This window comes from Anastrepha ludens, chromosome 2, assembly GCF_028408465.1.
Source record: "Anastrepha ludens isolate Willacy chromosome 2, idAnaLude1.1, whole genome shotgun sequence".
NCBI classification, from domain to species: Eukaryota; Metazoa; Arthropoda; class Insecta; order Diptera; family Tephritidae; genus Anastrepha; species Anastrepha ludens.
The window spans coordinates 124,492,458-124,505,023 of record NC_071498.1 but is presented as its reverse complement, the minus strand read 5'-3'; the positions used below and the strand labels follow the sequence as shown (position 1 = coordinate 124,505,023).

Sequence of the window (12,566 nt, the reverse complement as noted above, 5' to 3'; positions counted from 1 at the left end):
TTCGTGGGTGCCTTTACAAGACATTGTCCGCATGCTGTCGAAATCTTTTTGCGTCAGCTGAATGAAAGTTGAAGTGGAATCAGATTTCCATCCTTTAACTAAAACCCGTTATAGCTCCTATAAAGGCGCTAGTTGTTGATCTGTTGAGTCCAGACAGGCATTTTGTCCTTTTCAGATTCACTATTGTCAGAGGACCTTGGAGACTTTGCAGTTAGTAGTTACAGAACACTTTCTATTCGTTTCCTTGATTACGGTCAAGTCAAATACATACAGTGTACAGTTCGTTTACAGGAATGCTTATGTCCTCTACCGCTCGCTGAAGGTCAAGCTCAGAGACTTTCCTTGGACACTCATCCACTCTATCATTTCCCTATGAAGGGATTGACACCACCATAAATCAGTAACCGTTCAGTCGTCATCAACAAATCCAGAACCTTCTCCTTTCTTCCTTTCTTTCTAGTTTCTTTTTCGTCCTTATTTCCTTTGCAATGACGAATTTGATAGTCGTCCGAGTGGGTCCTCTCTCTGGGCAACCATTTCAATCTATTCTGGTCTATATATTTCTTATACAAAAATGGTATTTTTTTCTTATTCAAAATGTTTTCTAACATTACCCCCTATGGCGATCTTTGAACAATCAGAATTTTCTCTAATAAAATGTTTTTCTATAACTTTCGCCATTTTTTAAGTACGTTTGCAAACTTCCATTGTTTCCTTTGTAAACTGCAATCAATTCTAGCTCCAAAGTCTACCCCCCCATTGTTAATCTGCGCCCTCGTTGATGCCAATAGCCAGGCTATGTGCGCACTTCGAAGTTCTTACTTGCAACAATAGCGAACAGCAGAGCAAATAATAGTTTCATGCAAATAGTTTCCCCCCTTTAAATATTATTTGCATTGCAGCAGCTCATTTAAGGATTTTCGTATTTATTTTTGCACTAACTCACTCACTACCGCTCACTAACTAAACTAATTTGCATTTACACGCATATTTGACCGCGTTTCAAATTCACCCACACTAGCTGGAAGCATTCATATTGGATTTCGAAGAGAATGGGCCGGGCTCAGTGGGTCCTGACCTGGACAAAGGCGGTAAGCTGATGGACTTTTACGGCGCCAAATTGAATTCCTACGAAGAGCGACGCATTGAATTGTGTAAGTACAGCAAGCATTGATTTTGTCAAAGAAAAATTTCGTGAATATCGCGAATTTCGTGAATTTTGTGGGTTTTTGTATTTTATTTCAAATTTATGTAACTATATTTACTCACGCCAATTCATCAATATCGCAGTGTCTGTGCTATGCCGTTGACTATTCGCTAACTCATTCGCATTGACTAACTTTGCTTTGCCTTAGTTAATATTGAATTAACCAAGTTTTTCTTTTGCCTCGTCCCAATGCACCTGCACTGATTACATCGAACAATTGGCTTGCACTCTCGCCATGCTTCTACTTTTGTCTACATTACCACCAACAACTTTTTCTTCATCTACGCTTACGCAGCCAATGCGGAGAAACTTTTCGATATGCCGATGGCCGATTACAATGAATTCTCAAGAATCAAGACTGACTACGAAGGCATGATATTGGTAAGTCAGCGCATCATTCAAACAGTCCATCCATCCTTCCGCCCAACTCGACAGCCTAATTCGCAAAGGTTGCCTGCTGCCGTCTTGATCTGCCTGGCCTCGGACAAATCAACAGACAAACTATTTAATTTTTTAATTAATTTGTTTTGTGCCACTTTGCTAACCGAGTGGCGGATGGAAAGTTTGGTGGGAGGGCACCTGGAATTGGAATCTATTGACCAGTTCAGCACAATAGTTTGCCTAATTTTTTTATTCACTTTATGCTTTCGCAAACTTTTACTAAATCTCTATGTTCTGCGTCCCGCGCACTTTATCCTTCTCCTTCTAGATTTACAAACTGTACAAAGCCTATAAAACTGGAAGAGAGGTTTGGTCGAAGACATTATGGGCCGATTTGGATCCACAAATACTAACGGAAGGCATCGAAAGTTACCTGAAAGAGTTTCGTAAACTACCGAAGCAGGTACGTATGTAAATGCGTACTAAAAATAAATTTTGGCTTGACTGCTGAAAGTTTCCTAATTAGTGTGATTGAATCGCTTTTAATTGTAGTAGTTGGATGATTTTTGTGCGTAAAGGGTGGTATGTTTGGAATTGTGAGAAAGAGTATTTAAAAATTTATATTATATTATATATTTTATAGTATTTTATATTTACGAGTGTATACATAGGTGTAATTGGTATCAAAATGCTTTGTTGGATATTTGACCGATCCACTTCCGCCATTTGTGACAAGGAGTTTCATGTTTTCCCATAAATGGGGAGACTTACAGTTTTATGCCGCCTCCGAATGGCAGATGATTTTGATGAGAAACTTTTTCATGGGAGAAACGCACTCTGAGGTTTGCCATTGCCTGCCCCGTAGCGACCGCTATAAGAAGAGAATATTTTCTATTATTTTGTATTTCGTCCCTTGTGCACTACCGAATGTTAGTCAGTAGTCGACTGCGGCGGCCGGTCATACTTATTCGAGATTACTTAATTAGGCTTCGAAGTGGAATTTGAAATCTAACCACCGAGCTCTTGTAAATGTGCAGCAAAGGTACTAACCAGCAGTAAAAAATGGTAAAGCATACCGACTTGCAGATATTTGTGTTGTAGAGCATTTAAAACGGGTTTCATTCAGTTGAGAATTTCAGACAAGTGCAAAATTACTGAAGTAGCAGTCATTAAAATGAGTCCGCGAGATGAGCCCAAAGAAATTGAGGCGGAAAAGATAATTTTAGCAAGCTTTGAGTATTATTTACGCAGCGTTAAGTAATAGTAAGCCTTCTGCTTCCTTCTCATACATTTAATGCTTATTTGGGTGCCATACCAAAAATATAATCAATCGAATAAGCAGATAAATTGGATTTCTTCCTCGTCACATATTTTCACAAACAGCTGAGATGCTAGAAATCTCTATCTGGGTCAGCATAATCGAAGCACGAAGGTGTTTTAGTTATATTTTCAGATAACCCAGCAGTAGGCAAGGTCAATTCCATTTAGACGTTAAGATCCAGGCTTGTTAGGTAGTCCAATTGCACCCTTCAGCTTCTGGTAGCAAAAACTCAGTTAAGCTATGCCAGGCATCTAGCCACTGCGAGATAGAAAAGAAAACATGAGATTGTCGTTGATCTGGCAATAGGAGGGCAAGCAAACATCTTATGTGACTATAACCATTTTATTGCCATAGCTGCTCTTGTTCCAGATTTATAATTACTGACAGAGTGGAAAAACAGTGGCCCTCAGACAGGGGAAAGGGTATTAAGTGGTTATGTATGGCTGACCTGCGATAGCTCACTGCCTAGCTAACTAATTACACTCGAAAATATTTACAATATTTTATATCGGTCAAACCGAGGTATATGTATGATATTTCAGCTTTGTCTAAGGGTGCGGCCAGAGTGAACGCTGAAAGCCGAGCCGAGATTGTCAGTGCGATAAAGATTGTCAGTGCGATAAAACTGGTTACATACAAGTCAATACAAATAAGCTTGTGTATAACACAGTGAGTGCTGACAAGAGCAGAGAGCAAAGCCGATGAGTGCGAGAAAACAGTTTCAAAGCGTTTTGCTCGCTTTTTTGGATTGTTGATGTTTTCCAAACTCTTTTGTGTTAATAATTCCATTAATCACAATAGGAGAAGCAAAATACTCGTCATCAGATGAATCCATTACCGTGTACAGCAATTTTATAAACACAAATGAACAACAAAATTAAATGACATAAGAGAAAAACACATGGAATAAACAGAATTTCAGCGCTGATTCTCGCATTCACTGTGTTATATACAAATTTTCTTCTCGCATGAAAATAAGCGTCAATAAGCTCGGCTCGGCTCGGCATCAGCGTTCACTCTGGCCGCACCCTAAATGTGGCAATGTGGCAACTGCTGAAACTTTTTAAGTGAAAGTAGAATGAAATTATAGGCAGCAAATAAATTGGATATATTCGCGTAATATTCTCTAAATTTTCCACACCTTAGCTTGAATAACCAAGAATGTTGAGCAAAATTTCCCCTCGGTCTATTCCGTGTTCAAAGAACCCGTCAGAACCATCAAGTGATTATTATTATTATTGCTGGGAATAGAGCACAGCGATCTTAAGATCTGTTGTAGCCTCCTCTCTTCTGAGAGAAATTTTAATTTGCCCAAGCCTCTGAGGCTCAACGTGTCGTCCGTTATTAGATGATCACCACGGATCATCTTTCGCATTTGTATCAGTGCCGGTCAATGCTCAAGAATACTTGAATACTCGTACAAATGTGGTTTCATGCTATGCTCTTTAGAGTCTGCAAATTTCACACGAATAAATCCCCAACTTAGATGATAGTTCATCCTATAATAACTTCACAGAGTTTCCGCGATAATTATTAAGTTCGATTAGAAACAAGCGCTCCAGCTCTGAAAGTATTCGATGCGGTGCCAGCTGGTGATAGCTGAGGAAGAGGAAGGAAAGATCAGGAGGAGAAGAACTTGGTTTCACTTGGTGTGTCCACCTGGTGCCGGTTAGCACGAGAGAAAAGTCTAGGGTGCTTTGGTCGGCGAAATTTGCTTAAGCGGTGACATCACCAATCAAGAAGAAGAATACGCTTTAACCCAAACAGATTTCAAACTTGCATGGAATTATTGTATATTAGAATACTTTTAATCTCATCACAAGAATTCTAACAAGGCATTGTAGATTGAATAATTGCCTAACTAATCTTAGGATAATGGGACTTGCAGGTTCTGTAGCGAGGAAGATGAAGATGTCTTATTGTCTTAGCATGATACCGAGCACTGACTCATAAGTGGACAAGCACCTGAGTAAACACTTTTTACCAAAGAAGCTAATAAAATTCCATAAAATAGGGCAAAGGCTGAAATTAGTGAGGAAGTTGGACTTAAAAAAATTCGCTGAATCCATGAAGAGCGCACAATAGGTATTTAAGGTTGCAGTGCTAAAGCCTCTCACGAGGTAGTCACTTCATGCAGTCCAGAAAACGCGACTTAATAAGTAGTTATAAAAACTCAACAGGGTTTTGCAGTGCTTCAAATAATGTAGATACTCCCAGTATGGGATTCTCCCCCTATGAGCTTGTTCCTCTTACTTTATCAGGCAGGACGGTGTCCTCTTTCTCAAGCTAGGGTAGCGATCTGGATTAATAAATCAAGTTGATGCTCCCTTCCTTCTGACTTTATCAGTGCCAATAATACATTTTCAAATGCATATCTGCCGCTAAAGAGCCCTCTCATTGAAATTGCCTTCCGTTCATCAAACTGCAATACATATCTTAATTTGGAAGAGAAGCTCAGCCAAAACATACACAGGTATATCTTCTATCTCTAAATGCATCTTCTAAATACACCTTTCACCCCTACTTTGGCTAGTTGCTATTAAATAAGGGTGGGGTTAACGTAGTAGCATACGCCGCTGACTTGGTCCTAATGGTATTGGGACCGTTTACCTCAGTCATGGCTAAGATTTTGGAAAAGTCACTGGCTGAACTCAGTCGCTGGGCTGCCTCTTGCGGCCTCCGAGTCATCTCTGACAAAACGGAGCTGGTGATATTTACCAGAAAATATAAATGGGGACTCAAGCCACAGGATGCCCAACGCAGTGGTTTTGCCAATTTTAAGGTATGGTTACCGGGTTTCATGGGAAGCGCCTCTGGAGGCAATCTCTGAAGGGACATGGTGGCATTTTCAAGGTGTTAACCGTATTTCTCCGAACCTCGAACAGATCTCTCTATTCGCAAACTAGAGTTTGAGGGTCGTGCTAGGGCATCTAGAGGAAAATCTGCACCGAAGTTTGCACCTCTGTCTTCACTGACGGTTCCAGGATGGAAACGGGAGTCGGAGCAGGGGTTTTCTCTAAATCAGCCAATTTATCTATTTATCTACTTAAAATTTCCGCATACTGTTGGTGTTTTCACGCAGAAGTCTTTGCGATCCCGCAAACATGCAAAATGCTTAGGGAACGCGGGAGCGAGGGAGATATTAACATTATCTCTGATAGTCAAGCCGCGATCAAGGTCCTGACGCCGCCATGGTGCAGAACGAAATTAGTAAACTTGTGTAAGAAGGAGATCAAATCTCTTGGGTGTAGACATAGGAACATAGGGGGAAATGAAATTGCTGATGAGCTTGCCAAGAATGTGACTGAATTGGCCTCAGAGACCTCCTGCCCGGTCATCGGCATCCCCTGACAGTTGTTGAAGGGGTATTGCACAAATTATTTCTCAGGTAAGCACAGATAAGATGAAGCTCCATTTCTTCATGTGCTATTTCGAAAACCCTTTGGTCCAAGTAAAATGTACGGAGGACTCAGAAAGTCCTTTGGAATCCTCGCCATTCAATTTCAAACTCGTAGCTGTGTTTTTCGGTCACTGGACGATCGGCACACACGCGGAAAAGCTAGGGTTACCATTTAACGCCCATTTCAAAAGCAGAGAAAAAGACTGTTGAGCACTTTCTCTGTAAATGTTTGGGGTTTGGCAGCTAGACAACTTAGGTCACTGGGAGCTCTTCTCCATTATATAAATAGCTCTGGCTGGCTGTAGATACCTGCCTGTTGGAGGTCTCATAATGTTATCGAAACGGCGCTCCAGAGCTCCTTGAGGAGTGCCAGACTGACACTTCAACCATTTCACCTACCTAAATGCATCAAGTAAGCTTTATTTTCAAAACCTTTCAAAACCCGAAATGTATGAAGATTTGTATAAGACTAAGTGCATAAATATATATATTTTTCTTACCTCTTGTAAGTTTGCTCCTCTTGCATCAGTTGCCCTTTCCACTCGTCAATTCCACCTACTGTTGCCGAACTTTTGTCTAAGCTTTTAGTTCATCTTGTTGTTCCCATCTCTTATTTTTGCTGTTGCAGGTGTGATTAGTTGGCGATGCAATTTTGCCAAAAAAATATCCTCACGCTGAAAGAGTAACTGCCGCTACAGCAGCCGCGGTGACGGTAGCTACGCACTGACACAATTTCTACTTTCTACTGATTATGACAAATTGATTTATTTACTTGCCTAACAAGTTTTCTGGCACTTTACTAGCAGTTTCCGCTTGAACTTCCTACTTCCACTTTGTTGTTGTGCTACGGAAATGCTTTTTTTTTAATTGAGCAAGCTTAACAAATTTCGAAGTCATAAAATTTCTATTATGCATAAATTTCAACAAGTCAAAATTTTTTGTTTTTCAAGCGAATGATATGAATAGTTTAGACTTTGGATTTTGTCGCATGACTGCCTTTTAAGGCAGCTCGGAAGAGTTATTCTTAAATGTATAAGTACTAGTAAGTGGTTCAAGTCGTATTTATGGAAGTGTGATGTGGGTGTATTTAGGTGTGGGTTATAGGAGTGAAATAGTGAAATGTAGTACTCGTTTTTTAACATTCCACTGCTCACTTGTTCTAGAAACCCAATAAACATAGACAGATATTTTTCCTAGAGTATGTTTTTTTTTTAGTTTGGAGGAAAATGCCTAGCACCGTCAGAAATATAAAAAATTCCAAAAATAAACAATTTTTTGTAGCTACTTGCAACTTGCATTTTTTGGGCTAAAGAAATTTAGTGGGCCATAAAACTGCATACTAAGAATTGTTCTGGAAATTCTGATTAAAAAGTTTGAAATTTTGGAGAAAACTTGGAGAATTTTTATAAGTTTTGCACAAAGTTTGAAAACACGTTTTATATATTTTGTTAAATAATGAGTTTGGGTTTTTTTACCCTAGGAAGTTCACTCTTTGAAAAACTTTTTCTGTCATTTTGATATTTAATAATTAGTAGAACAATCACATTTTGTATATTTTACGTGGATTAGTGCGGGTTTCGGCTATTGTTAGGTGGAGCATAAAATGAGGGTATACGCTTTTCATATTCTTAAAAATTATTACTTAACTTACTACGAAAGAAGTATAATTTTATATTAATTTTTTTATGTCGCCCAGGGTTACCGGGAAAATCGTCAGAGATTAATTTGAGTAAATGCACACATGTCTAAAATGGAACCGTTAGATATTAGAATTTTATGAATACGGGTCCAATAAGCCAGTTGTAATAATTGCGTTTAATTTATGTGACTTATCCTTTTTCTTCTCCTGTTTGGATATCTCTGATTATTTTTCCTCATCTAAATTTCATGCTTCATGGGCACCTACGTCTTTCAGATGATGACGTTGAACACGGAATATTAAACTTAAATACTTCCTCACACCCAGATATCGATGGGTTTTCTGTAAGGTTTCTAAAGAAATGTCCGGCACTTATTTCATCTCTAAAATAATCTTAAATAAGTCATTATGTTCTGGAATTTTCATTGATGACTCAATGACGAATGAAGTAAGTAATTGCCGACCGTTTTCCAAGCTCTCGATAATTTCTAAACTTTTTGAAACCCTTGTCAAAGCAAGTATTCATCGTCTGAACGACCACTGGACAGTCCAAAAAGTCTAATCTCGCCGTTTTTAGTGAATATTACATTACTGCTTTCTCAGCAGTGCAGCAAGTCAACTGCATTTACACGGATTTTTGCAAAGCCTTCGACAGAGTCTCTCTCAACATTTTATTATACAAATTATCTTCATATGGATTTCACTCTGTTTTCCTGCAATGGTTGAGATCCTATTTATGTGGAAGGCGTTGTGTGGTCACAACTGATGGTAGATTCTCCGAAACATTAATTGCTTGCTCTGGAGGGTATCAGGGAAGTGTTTTAGGTATGTTACCCTTTGTCGTATTAGTAAACGGCATTAGTAATTGCTTTTAACTTTTTTTTATTCTTTTCTAATTTTCTGTTATATGCTGACGACTTAAAAATATTTTTAGTTATAAATAACACAACTGACGTAGGCAGGCTTCAAGCTGATATAGGCAAATTTGCTATGTATATATGTATGTTCGAGAGTCTCGAACAACTGTCTGGCTTAGACGTAAACAACCAAATAAGGTTCTTAAACCGCACAGACTAGAATAGTCATGCTGTAAATAACCGTTAAACAAGTTGGTAACGCGGATGTGGCAACAAAATGGTGCGGATGCGCTAGTTGGATTCTGAAGGAAGCACCACTTTAACCAACCAACCAACCCAACACAAACAGGCTAGATTGGCATTTGTAGAAAAGTACCAATTTTGGGAAGATGAGTGGGAAAGAGTAATTTTTTCCGATGAAAAAAATTCAATCGGAATAAAAAAAGGAGACAAATGCTCGTAATTTCGGAAGAGGTTCTGCCATGGTTTGGGCAGCCATTAGTGTCAAGGGCAAACGCCTATATGTTACGTATCCAGTAAAATTAATAGTGCCAGGTATAAGGAACTAAAGGAAATACTTTTTGATTTTTGTTGGTTATAATTTCAATGAGGAGTGGATTTTCCAACATGGCAATGCAGCCGTTTATGCTTACAAAGGAACAAAAGAGTTTGCAGCAGCGAAAAAAATACCAATTTTAGAATGATCTGCCTGCAGCCTTGACCTTAACTCACTGGGCTATATGTATGGACTATATTTTCTCAATTGGTTTTCCAAAATGGGAGACGGTTTGATAGCCTTAAAGCCTTAGAAGTGCGATTAATGTCGAGAGGTCAAAAATTGATCAAAATATTATAAAAAAACTTAATCCAATCGAAGCGTCGACGACTTCAGGAATTTGGTTTTTTTATTTATAATTTTTTTCGTGTTGTGTATACTCTCTATTTTGAGGTCAGTAAGGCTGAATTTATTTGGTATTTTGCATTGCTTGAATTATTGTATTTCTAAAGTCTTTTTAATTCTATTTACACATGCAGCTGCCTGCTATTTTACAGATTTTTTTTGAAAATGTTCTCTACTAAAAGAATAGTCAAATGCTGTCAAAATTAATAAAAAATAAGTACTCGATATTTATTAAAATACCGGTTTCTTAAAAGGTTCATTATCAAAAATTCTGAATTTTTCCCATCATTTGCAAATAGTCTTTTCGCACAGTCAGCTTTCCGGAAACTGCTCCAAAATTTCCGAAGCAAAAAAATAAAGTTCTGTTTTCGGTCAGATTTTCACACAATGGCTCGGTGGTCACACAAAGGTAGTCTTATAACCATATCGTGTGTTGGTAAATTAATCGATTTTACTTTTTTCATTAAATTTTTCCAAACACTCCAAAAAGGCTGTAACCACTCTTTAGTCAGTGGGTTATTACCCTAAAATATTATACGAATTCTCCCATGTCGATGTTTGGAAATTGATCTTAGTTGCAGGTACGGTGCAGAATCAACTTGTGCGGTGTAGTACAATTACGCCTAGGGAACGAAAGTTAGGCGAGCAGCAGTCAGTCATCTGATCAAATATGACATTAATGTGTGTTCGCTGTGTATTCCCCCGATGTCGCTAAACTAATTGCGAAGCCCATTTTGATATTTCGATACAAATAAACTTGCAATCTCATGCCTCCACCTATTATCTATTCTCATAAATAGAATTAAAATACTTTGGCAAAGCCACACACTAAACATTTCCAGCTGCTGTAATCAATTTCGTCCACAAACGCTGGTCTGTTGCAATGTTTGTACAGCCGCTAAGGTTGAATTTGTTCAGCTGTTGGCCTTCGCTTACCCTCTGTGTGCAGCCATCAGCTCTTGCGCCAACTTTACACGATATATGATTGTGGTTGGCGGGCTTAGCGGTGTCAACGTGAATTATGACAACTCTGACCAGTCGTCGGCATCGCCGCCACGAGCACACCACCGTTGGTCACCGTTGGTGTCTGCTCCCCGCATGCGTAGCGACACACGCCACTATCGCTGGCCACTCCACATACATACGGACCAGTACGTGCGTGCGTACACAGCAAAGCATATGTAAGAGGCGCAATCAATTCGGCGAGTTATTTGCAAATTTTGTGCAACTCTTGGGCGTAATAAATCTCAATTCAAAGGATGCAGCGTAGCATTCATAAAACCGCCAATAATAGGCTCCCAATGCAGGACATACAGCGTAGCGCTAATTCAGGCATACAATTGACTAAATATAGGTCCGTGGGTGGTGGGCATGGATCGCTCGTTGCATATGCTGATGATCATATGAAAAAGCGGTGGACGAAGGTGCAGTTGCAGCGGGCCGCACTGATAGTGGCAACGCCTCGCTGCGATAGCCACAACAACAGCAACAGCAATAGCGGCAGTAATGGCTAACCGCAGCATGTCAAACATTACAAATGTGGCGGTCACCGTTTCGCGCATGACTGGCCACTCGGACAGCTGGTAGCCGAGGCCAATTGCAACATTTTACTGTTATTGCTGTATTTGTTATTGCCATGGTCAGGCGATATTTTGATTATTTTAATTTCGTTCAAATTGATTTACATTTTAGTTGCGGTTGATTTGTGTGGATGCAAGTAAAATTGAGTTGGCGTTCGAGCATATAGAGCCCGCATCATTGCACGAACTCCCACTCACGCCCGATAATCGGCGTGAATAGTGAGGTGGTACGCAGTGAAGTATGAAGTGTGAGACACTGCCGAGCTGGCAGCGATAAGCGCTGCAATGTTGATTATTTATTAGCTAGCATGCAATAGTGGCCTAATTTAGTCAAGCTAATAACGGGTACATCCGCTCTGCGATGCGTTGTGCGCGTTGAGCAATTTGTGATTGGCAATTTTGAGATTGGCTGGAGTAATTGAAATATGCATTCGGAGAATTAAGCATGGGGATGGACACTTGAAGCGAATTATGATTTATGAAAGGCTTTTTTTTTATTTTTTCACTAAAGTTACGTAGATTTTTAGAAGTATTTTGATGGACTAATGAGCCTTAGACCACCATTTCAGCCTCAATTCAGCTACGAACCATTTTACGAACTATTTTTTCTGGTTAAATTTTTTCGAATTGTTCTTCATAGTTTTCAAAAAGAATTTAATAAAAACAAGTAAGAACAGATCCGCGCACATTTTAGTAAAATTTACTTTGGGCTGTTAGTTTTGGGAATCAAATAAATAATGAAGAAGGGAGAGACAATGAGAGTTATAGCTCAGAGAGACAGACAGACTAACACATAAAAGGTGGGCATGGTTTTATCCGCTCTCAATAATATTTATGTCGGATCTAAATGAGATGGGGAGCAATAAGTGTAGAAGGTTGGGGTGAGCTTTACGTAGTCATTATCTAGGCTTAAGTAGTTATTTCTATCGGGTACTAAACTTCTGTCTGAACTTTAGGCCACATATTTTACGAGTGTCACTTAAAATTATTTCACTTCTTAGGTACGCATGTTGCCCTCGGGCCAGATGCTCGAGCTGAGTATGAAACAGTTCAAGAACACCGTACCGCTAATGGTCAGCCTCAAAAATGAGGCATTGCGCGAACGCCATTGGAATCAATTGATGGAGAAGACCGGACAGCTCTTTGATATGGCGCCAGCACGCTTTACGCTCGAGAATATGTTCGCAATGAAGTTGCACGAATATCAGGTGAGGCAATTCATTTACATGAATGAGTGCTTAATTTCCTCCTACCAGCTAATATTAACCGCTTTTGTCTTT

General features: G+C 39.4%; 1 protein-coding gene across 1 annotated transcript in view; it reads left to right on the top strand.

The window, feature by feature from the left end:
• Nucleotides 1–12,566, top strand: part of LOC128854832 (dynein axonemal heavy chain 10) — a 286,044-nt gene that overhangs the window by 63,397 nt on the left and 210,081 nt on the right. The window contains exons 17-20 of the mRNA XM_054089249.1: nt 1,022–1,154; nt 1,503–1,588; nt 1,917–2,051; nt 12,288–12,494. Coding sequence (XP_053945224.1) covers nt 1,022–1,154; nt 1,503–1,588; nt 1,917–2,051; nt 12,288–12,494 — 561 coding nt within the window. The remainder of the gene's footprint in view (nt 1–1,021; nt 1,155–1,502; nt 1,589–1,916; nt 2,052–12,287; nt 12,495–12,566) is intronic.